At 43.8% G+C, this 13,338-nt stretch overlaps 1 protein-coding gene across 1 annotated transcript in view; it reads right to left on the minus strand.

Annotated features, from left to right (window-relative positions):
• Window positions 1–2,560: 2,560 nt before the first annotated feature.
• The window catches only part of wwc3 (WWC family member 3), a 29,451-nt gene continuing 18,673 nt past the window's right edge, over window positions 2,561–13,338 (minus strand). The window contains exons 8-23 of the mRNA XM_018669929.2: window positions 12,652–12,725; window positions 10,685–10,933; window positions 9,004–9,093; window positions 8,340–8,911; window positions 8,138–8,258; window positions 7,686–7,766; window positions 7,495–7,581; window positions 6,874–7,069; window positions 6,556–6,726; window positions 5,569–5,696; window positions 5,297–5,444; window positions 5,047–5,211; window positions 4,768–4,860; window positions 4,451–4,681; window positions 4,229–4,356; window positions 2,561–3,365 (exon numbers count right to left, since the gene is read on the minus strand). Of these exons, the coding sequence (XP_018525445.1) occupies window positions 3,299–3,365; window positions 4,229–4,356; window positions 4,451–4,681; window positions 4,768–4,860; window positions 5,047–5,211; window positions 5,297–5,444; window positions 5,569–5,696; window positions 6,556–6,726; window positions 6,874–7,069; window positions 7,495–7,581; window positions 7,686–7,766; window positions 8,138–8,258; window positions 8,340–8,911; window positions 9,004–9,093; window positions 10,685–10,933; window positions 12,652–12,725 (2,601 nt within the window). The 3' untranslated portion in view covers window positions 2,561–3,298. The remainder of the gene's footprint in view (window positions 3,366–4,228; window positions 4,357–4,450; window positions 4,682–4,767; window positions 4,861–5,046; window positions 5,212–5,296; window positions 5,445–5,568; window positions 5,697–6,555; window positions 6,727–6,873; window positions 7,070–7,494; window positions 7,582–7,685; window positions 7,767–8,137; window positions 8,259–8,339; window positions 8,912–9,003; window positions 9,094–10,684; window positions 10,934–12,651; window positions 12,726–13,338) is intronic.

A 13,338-nucleotide genomic window follows, 5' to 3' on the forward strand; every position in this document is an offset into this window, starting at 1 on the left:
AAGTCATGTTTTCTCCTCACGCAGAAGGAGTACCTGATCATCATCATCATCAGCCCCAAATACTATGAGACAGTGACAGCTTCCCCTGTCGGCCTGGAGAACGACGAGAGGACCTTCAACACTGTCTACATACACAAACAGGTCAGAGTCCACACTCAGTCCAAATGAAGGCTGAAATATTCAAAGCATTTTTAGTTTTCTTGTGATTTTTTCCTCTTTTTTTCTGTGTGTTGTTCAGCTCCAGAATGAGTTCATCCAGAATGGAAGCAAGAATTTCAGGTTCATTCCCATTTTGTTCCCCGGGGCTAAAAAGGTTAGTTTTACGTTGCATGACAGAAGAGAGAATGCCCTGCTTCTTCTCCCCTGCCCTCTACATGTGTGATTATGCAGTTCATTATGTTGTGAAACACATACCATATGTATTTGCACAGTCATAGTAACATTAAGATTTTTGTCTGTGATATACTTTAACCTCAACAGTCTCATAACCAGCTCACTCTGCTGTCTCTGCTGTTTTTTCCTGATCACAGTGTCATGTCCCCAATTGGCTCCAAAACACAAATGTGTACGGATGGCCGCGCGATCGGGACGACATCCTGCGGCGGCTCATGAGGGTCGAGAAGTACAATCCACCTCCGATCGGGGAGCTGCCAACCATTGTTTCCATCCCCATATAGAGACGTCTGACCTGGACTAAAACCCAAAACTTTCTCTCCTGAAAGCTTACTAGTCATTTCTGAGGTGAATGGGGGAAACAGTACAACTGAGTGTGACTGTGTAGAGATTGTAAATTGTTGTAATGTGCAGGGTGCTGTCTGAATTTTTCTCCTGGGATATGTTGCGTTATGTGTCATTAGTTCTTTTACACTCCACCTAATGCACAAATAAGAGCCAGTGTTGATGTGAGATGTAGGCCTACAGGCTTTTTTACAAGCTTTTTGATCTCTGCGGCTTGACAGTGTGCATCACGCTGCGTGTTGTAACCTCAACCCGTCTTGCTGCAACAACCCATGTGATGTTTACTGGTGCTACTCCAAGTACATTAATTTTACAACTTGTCAAGTATATGTGTATATTTCTTTTAGTTCAGACTTCGTGGAGAATATAATGTGATCACGCATCCTCGTAAATTACAGAGTTTTCAGATTTTATTGGGCTTCACACGTGTATGTTGTATAATTAAATATAGAACAGATATTATGAATAGTCTGATGACTATATTTACAGTACACCCACAGAGCTTTCATTTGGTGTGTAAACACTGACAGATATTCTCCTTGGTACACACTGCCTCAGTTATATTGTCTCTCTTATTGCAGCATCTACCTAATGCAAACAGCTGCCGTGACTGGATGGAGTTAGTGTTGTGTTTAAAGAAAATAACAGACAGTGCAGCGTATTGTGTTGTTTAAATACATACCAAATAAAATTGTTTTTAAGTTTTTTTAAAACAATAGTTTTAAAGTTACTGTAAACTCACTTGCAGGCAACAGCACAATTATTCTCTCCATATCTAATACTTGATTATGGTGCAAACGAGATTGCTGATTTTTGTCAGCACCACTTGCAATTGACCTTCATCACAAAAAGGTCATTTTTACCTGTTAACAAGGTGCTGACTTTAACCACATAGTTGCTTTTGCCCATTTACTACAAATCACAAGTGGCTGGTACGCCACAAGAGCTGCTGTGATTTAAACCGACCTAAAAAAAGTACCTAACTTAAAGCTAATGAAAACACGAAAACCAACGCAATACAACGCAGTACACAGTGTTTGAATTTGTTTTAGTTGATGTTAGAGATATTTTTAATTTCATTTCTGCACTGGAACCATTCTTGCTGATCACTTGTTTAAAAACTTAATGCCAAAACTATATAAAGATTAAAACAAAGCTGTTGTATTAAATGGTGTGTTTTCAGGTGATAGTGTTTTGGGCTGCATCAAAAACTTAACCCTACACTGACGTCTTATCTAAAGTCTGTGAGGCTGGCCCCAAACCTGACAGTGAACCATAGACAAGCAGAGACCTGGGATTGTTTGCCTGCAGGGCTGTGTAGGGCATTTTTCAAATAGTGAGCTGCATTTTTCTGTTTGGGAATGAACCGTGAGAATCGGACCATTTAGATGTGCTTCGCTGTTACTTCTAGATGTACAGTGTATTCTCCATCAGAGATCCAGGTGAGCTGCTGGTCTCGTTTCACTCAGGGGGAGTTGAACCTGAGAGAAGCGGAGCTACAGCACAGTGACACTCTGCCTCTCCTTGGCCTCTGGTGGCTCATGTGGAAAGGCTCAGACAGGATGTTGCATCAAGATAAATAGCTGACACAGCTGCCTGCCTGCTGTGCGGTAGGGCTTCTCAAGAAATGGCAAGTTTAGACTCAAATGGGTCAACATTCATCACAACAATTTTGTGGTTGCAGAAAAATCGTGTGTAGCACTGTGACACATTAAAAGAAAATGATTGTGTGTGCAGAACGTGATGTGCTCTCCATCCCAGCACAGATTCACCTTTCAATAAATCCTGTTTCACCTGCGTTTGAAGCAGAACTGATAAAAACTTAAGCGTCAAGATGTGGTTTAATGGTTTTATCTTCACAAGAGGTAACACTGCAGATGTTCATACAGACATCATAAAAAAAATCTGAATACAGTGTTTCATATATTCATCCATATATTGAAAAGTACATGAAATAATATTAATTTTAATAACATAACAAAAGGACAATGACATCAGTAATAAAAGTGGATTACAAAGTGACATTTTATGTAAATAACTCTTAAGAATTAGGTAACAGAAAACAAAAATCAGACAATAGTTCCATTTTACTGTATGTAAAAACACTGAAGTGCTATTTGTTCAAAGCTACAAAATACACTTAAAAAGCAGGAAGCGTTTTTTTTAAATTTCCTTCAAGGAAAAGTACTATAAAATAAGTTACAGTACAGTGAATTTGTCCAAAACGACTTTTGTTCCCGTCTTCCAGCCTTTTCATAAGCACAAACAACAGAAGTAACTCATACAAGAGTAAAGAGATACTGTTTCCTTATGAAAGGCGTCTTCCCCAAAGAGGAAATGAACAGTTGTGCTGTTGTCAATAACTGTGTGTCTTAGTGTGTCCATGTTTAGAAGAATAGCCGCACAAACACTTCTGAAAATGTGAAACCTTCTAATCTTCAACATCATCTGCGTGTCACCCCGCCTGTGTCCTTGGTAGAAAGAACTTTGTACTTCATGAGCTCAGAAAAAAAGTTTGACAAATACTTCATGTTTAGTCACATAATACAGAGGCAAGCTCTCATACATCGTCAGCTGGCAAAGGAGGTATGTTGAACCTTGGTCTTGTGAAAAAAGCCATCTTCTCTCTGCAGACATAAGAAAACAAAACTTATGTTTACACACATCCATTTTATTTTGGAAAATAAAGGCATATTACCCAGCACAGGATAAGTCACTTTATGTCAGGTGCCAACATCATGACCAAAACGTTACAGTGACAGTCTGTTTTCTTCATTTTCTTCATACAAGGATTTAAACACAGTGAAATAAAAATACATCCTAATCCTGTGCCCCTGTGTGAACAGTTATCTCTTGCCATATGTAAAATCTAAGTCAGAAAAACGTTTTTGATAATGTTTATATTTTTATATATAAATTTATATATAAAGTAGCTAACACTGGGAGCTGGGAGTTAAATTTGAAAAATGTGGCTTGTATTGACAATTATCGACCTCCATCAGATGTTTGAATGGTGAGAGTATCAGTGCACAGCAGGTACAGAGAGAACTGCATTGCCACGGTAACCCTGTTGAGTTGTGACCACCAGTAGTAGTGGGGCCGCTGTTACATTTGTTGATGTGCACTCATGTAAGGATACAAATGACTCATTACACATTCCTGGAAATAGTTTCACATCATTGCAAAGACTGACAGGTGGTGGCAAAGTACCAACAAGCGCAGCTATGAGCCATCAAAGACAGGGCAGAAGATGAAAGCTAACAAGCACACATGCACATAAACACTGATGCGGGTTTCAAACTCCCCCAGTTAGCAAAAAACTCTGATTTATTACTCTCTCCTTTATGTTTTGACTCCTGATCTGAACACGCGAGAGAAGCACTGATCTTGTAGTTTCATCTTATCTATCTTCAACTTTAATCAGAGTGAAGGTAAAATTCCCAGGTGAATAACAGTTTGAAAGCTGGCTTGCTGTCAGCATGATCCCAACCTGAAAGTCTGCACAGGCAGGGGCTCCTTCTGACTCTGCCCCCTCATTTGCAGAACCTCTTTGGAAGCCTTCCTCATCCTCCTCTCCACCGCCTCCTCCTGACGCTGCTCCTGTTTGCTTTGGCTGGCCTGCACAACAACAACAAAAAGTCAAGTGCTGCTGGGCGAGGCCATACCTCGCAAGGCTTGTAAAATAACTGCGGCACCCTGCCTCCACTCTCACCTGTCTCTGGGCCTCTCTGAGCAGGCAGCGAAAGCGCTCGTCCCTCAGGGCCCAGTGGGGGAGTTCGGCAGCCTCCCTGGCCTGCGGCTCCTCCAGTCGCAGCTTCAGCTCCCTCAGGGCGCTCAGCTCCTCCATCAGCTGCCTCTGACGCGTCCTGCAGGCCTGGAGATCCAGCTCCAGGTCCAGGGAGGTACGGGTCGGCTGCTCGGCCAGGGAGGAGCGATACGACTGCTGCTCACGCACACAACCACAGCTCAGGCAACAGATACTAAACAAACCCCTACACACGTGTTCCTGATGAGTAACAATCTTTTTACCTGCTTATATCGCAGCGTTCTTCTTTCCAACGTGTTCCTAACAAAAGGTGATTTCTTTGGTAGAGTTGAGCTGTCACTGTCGCTGCGATATAGCTGAAAGGTAAAGTCAGCCACTTTATGTAGAGAAGGAATTCACACAGGACTGTCAGACCAAGAATATTGAGCACAGAATCGTAAACGTTAGTCAACAGCACTGTTTCCAGCCTTCTGCCTACACAGACTGAACATTAAGGGCGTTGTAAATATTTTCCCTTTTTTTTTTTTTTTGCAAAAACTCACCCTGCAGACGTACTGACTACGAGCCCCGGGAGAGAAGGTCTGAGAGCGAACGATGGTGCTGCCGCGCATAAAGGGAGAGGCGTGACCCCAGCGTCCTCCCCTCTCTTTGGGCCGGACTCGCACCGGCTCTGGGAACAGGCCTTCTGTCATGGTGGCCTTCTCCACCTGTGAATCAACAGCAATTTAGTGCATTTGTAAGCACAGTGGATAAAAACAGTGGCCATGTGCTGCCACTGCTGTAGACTCTTACCTTTACTGTACATAGTTTGCTGGTTGTCTGATCACAGCGCCCTCCAGGGGTGATGCAGATGCCCTCTGTGCACAGGCCCTCAGAGCAGGGAGCTATGAACGCTGTGCTGTTGCTGCAGCCGCTGTCCACCGACTCCGCCTGCCAGCTCCTGCAAAATACACCCTTGTCACGACCACGCACACACCGTTTCTTCTCCTTCTTTTGGAGGCAAAAGGCAAGTGAATTTTGTGCGTGGAAGGAGAGGCTTTGGCTCAAGTAGAAAATGTCATCACCTCTCAGACGCCACCTCCCCTGGCTCGTCCTTTTTTTCGAGCCTCTGCAGCTCCAGCTCTGCATCCCGCTCCTCTAGATGGGTGGTTGTGGCAGTGGTGGTGCGTGACAGCAGAGTGCATACAGTGTCCTGTAATGTCACAGCGCAAACTATCAAACACCATCTTCACACTGTTAACATCCCCCTCTGTGCTCTGAAAGTGAGAGTTCACATGGGTTGAAGCTGCAGTGTAAGGACTTGTTTGGCTTGTGAGACACTCACTTTAATGAGCTCCACACCTGTAGGCTAAAAGCTGCTTAGATCACTATGAGGTGGAATTCCTCCAACGCAGACAATTAATAAAGAAATTAGTATTTATTCAGGATTGTTGATGATTGATGATGTTGAAGTTTTTGGGTACTGTGCCAGTAGGTGGATACATTAGAAGATTCTTCCTATTCTGTCCTGATCATGTCCCCACGAGTTGGCTAACAGCCAAACCCTCTACATTGTTATTCACCCTTATCTCAGCAGTTACATCTTGATGACAGAGATGGGAAAGAAAAAAATCAGTTACACAAAATTATGTACATTTTTTTGACTATTTGTTAGTGTTCATTTATGTCTTGACTTGTAAAGTACCAGATACTTTGATACTGACTTCCTCTCTGCTACACTCTCTTGTGGTGTACCCCAAGGTTCTAGTTTAGGCTCTATGTTATTTGTATTATATGTATCTGTTTTTAGAAAGTACAACACCCCTTTTTAGGAGCTCATTTCAATCAATATTTTTTTTTTTTAGAACAGTTATTCTATGAATATGAATTCGTATTTATTTTCATTTTAATGATATAAGTGCATTTCAAATTTCTCCGTAAAGCACTTTGGTCAACACCCTACATTGTTTTTTTTTTTCCATTGCCTCGAAGCCAATACCTGAGATGACTTTCAATGCCGTCAGACAGTGACAGCAGTTATTTCCTGAACAAATATCTGTAGATGTGTTTACCATTGCTCTGGGCCTTTGCTCGTCTTCATGCCCGTCGTGGTGTCTTCGGTGGCTAATGCTTTTCTGTTCAGGCCTCGGCAACTCCGTCCCACTCAACATCTGAACACGCAGCCAGTGGTAAACCATCTCTGAGCTTCCCTCACAGTCTGCCAGGCTCACCTGGGCCGTACCCTGCAGGAACATACAGATAATTTCAGTAATTAGTTTTAGATGAATAAAAGCTGAGCTGCTGTAGGTTCATTCTCCATCATTAGTGGGGTCATTGCTCCCAGGGGCCAGCGTGAGTATCTAAGGCTCTGCTCTGCCTTTCACACCCACCAGCAGTTCCTCCTGAGCCTGAGGTCCCAGCGAGCAGACGGACAGCTGCAGAGCGCACACCGCCAGGGCGCTGGTGGGGACAGGAATGCGGAAGCCTTCATTGAAACTCATCTGGGACTGTGGCTCCAATGCTGTACAACAGTAAAACGCACAGGACCTGCTGGTGTCCAGTGGAATCAAGTGCACCTTCACACACCTGAACATGAACAGAAAAATATTCACAACATGAGATTTCTACTTCTTGATCGCAGCAATAACACAAAGTGTTACTGGTTGTCAGTCAGGGTGCACACACAGAAAGGACTCAATATGCTGCTCGCCATCAATACATGGAGTTTCACAACAGTTGCTCAGACACAGTGTGCTATCAAACTGTGATACTTTAAAGGAGAGATTTACTTTCAGTTTGGTCTCTCCTGAAGAAATACTCATCATTGCAGAACAATATCCACACTCATAATGTCATCTTGCTGTCATGATATTTCAGAATTTCTCTAGGGTAGCTAGCTTATGCTAAGCTAACTGGCTGAAACATGTGAGCGTGGTATCAATTGGGCTAAATAAGATTATTTCCCAAAATGTCAAACTATTCCTTTAATCACCGAATCTAAAAGTACTCACACTTTATAGCCATCCCTCACAGTGGACCTGTTTAAATTCTTGAGCTGTAGCAGATGCAGTCGGAGAGACTGAGAGTTAGACTCCCACCTGTGTAGAGGAAAGTACAACAGAGTAACAGAAACAGTGAAGTTAGATACTAACAGGGAATGAGAATGCCACCCACATGCAGTGTACACTAACAGTTTACTCACAGCAGTCCCAGTTGGATCTGGGTGGGCTCGCTCACAGATGTCAGCTCTTTCATGTATGACATCTCCTCGGACTCCTCTGCTCTGTTGGAGGAACGTCAGGGAAAGAAATAAACACACTTTTTTTCCTCTCTTACTGGACACAGACTTTTATTTTAATTATCTGAAGATATTTTAGCCATAACAGATATAGAACAGATTTGTTTAGCTTTAGTTTCTGTGTGAGTGTGATATTACTGCCCAATTTTAAGATTAAGATTTTCTTGCTCGCTAACAGTGTGATGTGATTAAATTCCACAAGGACAAGAGGCTACAAATGCTGCAACTACTGGAGCTCACAGTGGTGTTTATTTTGGGTGTTGCAGTTTTCTCCTCTGTCACTAGGTGTCGCAGTTGCTCCAGGGACCTTAGTGATTATGTTCCACTTTAGCACTGTTAGGATGGAGTTATCTCACCTTCTACCCCAGGCCTCAAAAACCCCACTGTCTGTGGCCAGAGCGTCCTCAGACACACCTGCAGAGACTCTCCTGGCCCTCCTGCCACTCCTGTTGGCGCTGTTTCCTCTCAGAGTCACTCCTTAGAAGGAAAAAAAAACACCCAGTTAATCATAAGGTAGTCTTCATTCTTTGGGACAAGGATCTGCTGTCTTTAACTTGCCTGTGGAGGTAAAAGCCCCCTGAGCCCCACTGTCTCTGTGACTCTTGTTGTCCAGTTGATGCACAGTGGTGGAGCTGACCATGTCCTCACTGCTCAACATGGCCGTGTGCGACAGGGTTTGCGACTGTGCCCGCAGCCCCTCTAACAGGCCGCGACCCGCCTGCTCCATGTACTCCTCCGTCATCTGGGTGAGGGGGCAGTCCTGAGGGGCGGAGTGATAGGGTGTGTCCATGGGGGAGCTGGGTGGTGACAGGGAGGAGAGCGAGGAGCGAGAGGAGAGGGATGCCAGCGACTGTGGGGTGTCGTGGGAACGTTTGGTTTTGCTCTGGGTCAGGGGGTCGGGATTGAACATGGAGCAGTCTCTGGATACAGTCTCTGGGGCAAGCAGGTAGCGCAGGTGGGGGTCGAGTGCCTCTCCTGCCCCCTCGTGACGGTCATACTGGGGGAGACCGTAGATGTCACTGAAACTGATGGAGCTGAGGGAGCCTCGGCTGGACGCCAGGGAGCCCCGACTGGAGGCTAGAGACCCCCGGCTGCTGCTTGACGACACCGTCAGAGAGCTGGCCGACAGGCTGGAGACAAAGAGAATAACAGAAACGTGAGGAAAGACACAGAGCTGCAATAAAGATCAGCTAAAATCTTTGAGAATGAGTTTGTGCCACACCTCTTCAGCTGGGAGTGGAGGTAGGTGGTGATGCGCGTTGCCTCCTCCAGCTGCCTCAGCAGAACATTCCTCTTCTCCTGCTGCAGGATCCTGTCATCAGTTACACATTGATGAGTAAGAAATTCAGTTGGATAAATTAAATTAACTGTCAGTCAGTTCCTCACTTTCTACCATTGGGTTATACTGCAGAGCAGTGTGTGTGGTCTACCCTAAAAAGCAAAACAACTGTGTATACATCTGTCCTGCTTGGATCTTAATCCCACTGTAAAATCCAGCAGCAGGCAGGTCCATATCAGAAAGCACAGTGTTCTCATCTCACATGATAAACTGAGCTATGAGGGCGCCTGTATTTCCCCTCCAATTACAAGAGCATAACTCAGAACAGATAGAGCCTGATAGTGGACACATGGAGAGAAAAGTATTTGAGTTATTCTTCCCTTGATCAGCTCACATCACACACATGCTTTGCATTAACTGTATAGTAACCTCTGTGATTTACTGTTTCTGTTAGTAGACAACAAATAAACTGCCTTTGTCAATAAATGAGCAGCAGTCAAAAATGGAGTGTTTTAAATATATGACTATAATGAGTATACTTTATTTCATCAATTTTCCTGTGTTAACACACCACATACTTGCTGTTTGTAGTAGGAGAAAGCTGCAGTCCTAAATCTCACATGTGCCTTAAAATGTATTTATGATACCTGATATGGTGCTGTCAGCGTTGTCTGGTAGTTATTTATTTACCTGCAAACTGGTTCGTGAATGATTTACTGATCTATTGTTCTGTAATGCTCATAATTTAATAGCTAATCGACTGACAGAGGGACTGTGAGTGTATGAGTGATTATCTGTCTTATGGCTCGGACTGCATTATTGTTAAGTACATTAAGGAACAACAAAATATTAGGGCTGCACCGATACCGATACCAGCATCGGGTATCTGTCCGATACCCTGTTCCTGTACTCGTACTCGTTTTCATGAAAGTGTCCCGATACCACAGCACCCGATATCACTTTACGGCAGTGTGACGTTAAGTTGGGCTGTCAGGTGCTAATTGAGAGCAAGGAGGAGAAATGTTGGCGGTGTGAAGGTATTTCAAAGTGGTTGATGGTGACAAAAGAAAAAAGTAATGCGGACTGCAAATTATGCTCTGCAAAGTTGTCAAGAGGAGGAACGAAAGCGAGTACTTTCAACACAAGCAAGCTGATAAAACATCTAAAAAACCAACACAACACTGAGTTCAAAGAGTTTGCTAATAGTGGGCTATATTTAAGTGAAATATGTGGCAAGGCTGTTTGTAAAAAAAAAAAAAAGATGCAGTTGAATGCTAAAATGTCAATCTTCTATTTGAGTAAAATGTGTGGCAATGGAATGTTCAAATGTCAGTCACAGCAATTTCTTACAGCCAGAGAATGAAACAATATCTGATGAAAATAAAACACGTTTTCAAGTAAATATACAAAGTGTAATGGCATTAATAAGTACTCATATTGGTACTTGGTATTGGCAAGTACTCAAATGTAAGTACTTATACTTGTAATTGGATTGAAAAAATGTGGTATCGGTGCATCCCTACAAAACATGAAATCAACAAGCATGATAATGATAACAGACTTCATCCTAGAAGCCCAGTGTCCAAATCTCAAATCTGGCAACACAGACTGTCACCATTCTCACCTCTGATTGGCTCCCTGGCTCTGGGAGCTGTGTGCCCTCTGCACCTCCTCCTCCAGCCTGGAGCGCTCCTCCTCCAGCTGCAGCAGCGTCTCTGGAGGGTGCTGCTGCTTGCTGACCAGGATGATCTCCTGTAGGAGGGCCTCCTTTTCACGCAGGAGCTGCATGAAGTCCCGGTCGCGGTCAGCCTCAGCTCGTCCCGACCAGCTCTCACTGTCCAGCTGTGCTAGCTGGTGCTGTATGCTCTGCACCCTGAGGATCAGCAGAGAAGGTTTGGTGTGGTACAAGAAGCCACGGCTGATTTGCATACTTCAAATTTTCTCCTTATTCCAGGAATTTGTTCAACAATGGATACAACTGACAAATTTGTAGTCTGAGGCAGGCAAGTACCTGCTGTATCTACTTGGATGCAAACATTTGTTTACATAAACTCTGCTGGAGCCAAATGTGCCTGGCAATGTTACTTGACAAAGACCACAGCATTCACATGCCAAGATCAAGAATGAAAAAACTCATTCCCCTCGTTCCCCTTTATACCTCTCTTCCTCAGCTCACATAACACACTTCATAATACCTCAGAAAACTTCAAAACAGGTAGTGGTGGTCTGGAAGGTTAGAGAAGCAGGGTTGTGCTCACTAATCAACAAGCTATATGGTTTGTGCTGAGCTAATCAACTTCTGGCTACAGCTTAATATTTACCATACAGATGTGAATGTGGTATCAATCTTCTCCTCTGACTCATCGTGCTTCCCTAAATGTAAAACTATCCCTCTGAAGTTTAATGTTTTTCTAATAGAATTTGTTTTTAGATAAAGCTACACATCATTTTGACTTATGCTGCTACGCTGCCATAAAAGCACAATGTTGACTTGAAAACCAATCTGCATCATCAACTGGTAACAATGAGCCACTAAACTTTTGACTCTGAAATGATGTCCATACCTACATAGATGATTGATATGTGTATGCCAGGTTGCTGACATAATGTTCCATGCTATGTCCAAGGACACATACTTGAGCCAAGCAGACACTTAATGCTGCAGCTATAATGACAGCATTCAGCCCAGTAATTTCTACCTGGGCTACCTGCTGCACCAGCCACTGGTCTCACAGGTGTGTATCACAAGAAGTTGATTCAGGCAGAGTTAAGTGGGATCTCAGAGAGCGAGTCTGCAGCTCAGATGAAATAACTGTGTTTATGTGTGCTGGATTTCAGACAGAGTGACTCAGTGACAGAGCATGCAAGTTTCCACAGGTCTCCCTTCTCTCTCACCCTCTCTCCCTCCCTCCCTGATGTCATGGTTGGCATTGCTATTGCTGGGTCACCACAGCAACATGAATCTTGTAAAAAAGTGTGCAAGGAGCCAGTGTAATAACACGGTGACTGCTGCTGCTGCAGCTATCATCACACTGCTGCTCCTTACAGCTGGAACGTACCATATCCAATCAGGAGTGGATCAATCATTAGATGACACACGACCTCATGGCATACAGTATCTGTGCTGAATTCATAAGCAACTCTTTTGGAATTGACAAAAAATTCAGGCAGGTTCAGTGTTGATTTTGCCAACATATAATTTAGTCTGCGCTATAGGGTGAGCTGGAGTATATTTAACCAAACAGTATGTACATTAAACCACCTTGCGGAGAAGCAGGGTGTGCACTGAGGCAGGCAGTGGGCAGTTCTCTCCCTGGCTGCACACACAAAGGCAGCACACAGTCAGCAGCAGCGTGGCCAGGCAAGAATGTGACCACCCAGCTCATTCCGCTGGCCAGACATCGCTCAGCAGCCACGGCCACCAGGCGCAAATACTATTCATAACACGTCCTCCCACTGGACAACGCGCAGGGCCGAGGAACGAGAGGAGGCTGACGGGGCTTGTGAGTCAGTGCTGCATGGCGGTGTGTCATAGTACTACGACTGATAAACAACAAACAGCCACACTCAGTTACTTACTGACACACTTACTTTTTCTTGGCTTCCTCATACTGCCAGTTGAGTTTCACTTTGTCCACCAAATGCGAGGAATCTTGGGAACCATACTAAAAAGAAGAGGAATAAAAGGATTAAAAGTGGTGTACCTAACACATAGTTTTGGAGACATGGATTACAACCCTAACCCTTGGACCAGAATTAATCATAATATTTGCCATTAGTCATGTCAGATGTATGAAGGGAGTATAGGGAGCTTCCTGTAGCTTGTCTCGTCATCATTTGAGCAACTGATCATTCTTTTAGGGCAGGGGTTTCTGACACTGTTGGCCCCCCTTCACACAAGACAGATACAATTATATATCCCCCAACAACATCTCCTATCAACCCCAGGTGAGTCAGCTGTGAGCCCTGTTTTTTAAGCCTATATTTGTACACATATTGCTAAATTGGCACCAATAAAAGTAAGCCGAATTATCTATTAGAAGTTCCTGTGTGCACTGTACCCATATACGTTCAGACTACTACCACTGCATTACTCTGATGCTGAAAAAACACGATGATTCTTGTGCAAGTTCTGGAGTTTCAAGGAGCATCTTTTCTCTGTGACACTGAAGCAGATTTATGGGTCCTTTTTTGCAGTGATGATAAAGGTATCCTCAGGAAGTTCAGGTCACACTGAATCTAAAAATATAGCTTTGATATCTCATATCTGTGTGTGCA

The sequence above is a fragment of the Lates calcarifer genome, linkage group LG17 (genome assembly GCF_001640805.2).
Source record: "Lates calcarifer isolate ASB-BC8 linkage group LG17, TLL_Latcal_v3, whole genome shotgun sequence".
Classification (NCBI taxonomy): Eukaryota; Metazoa; Chordata; class Actinopteri; family Centropomidae; genus Lates; species Lates calcarifer.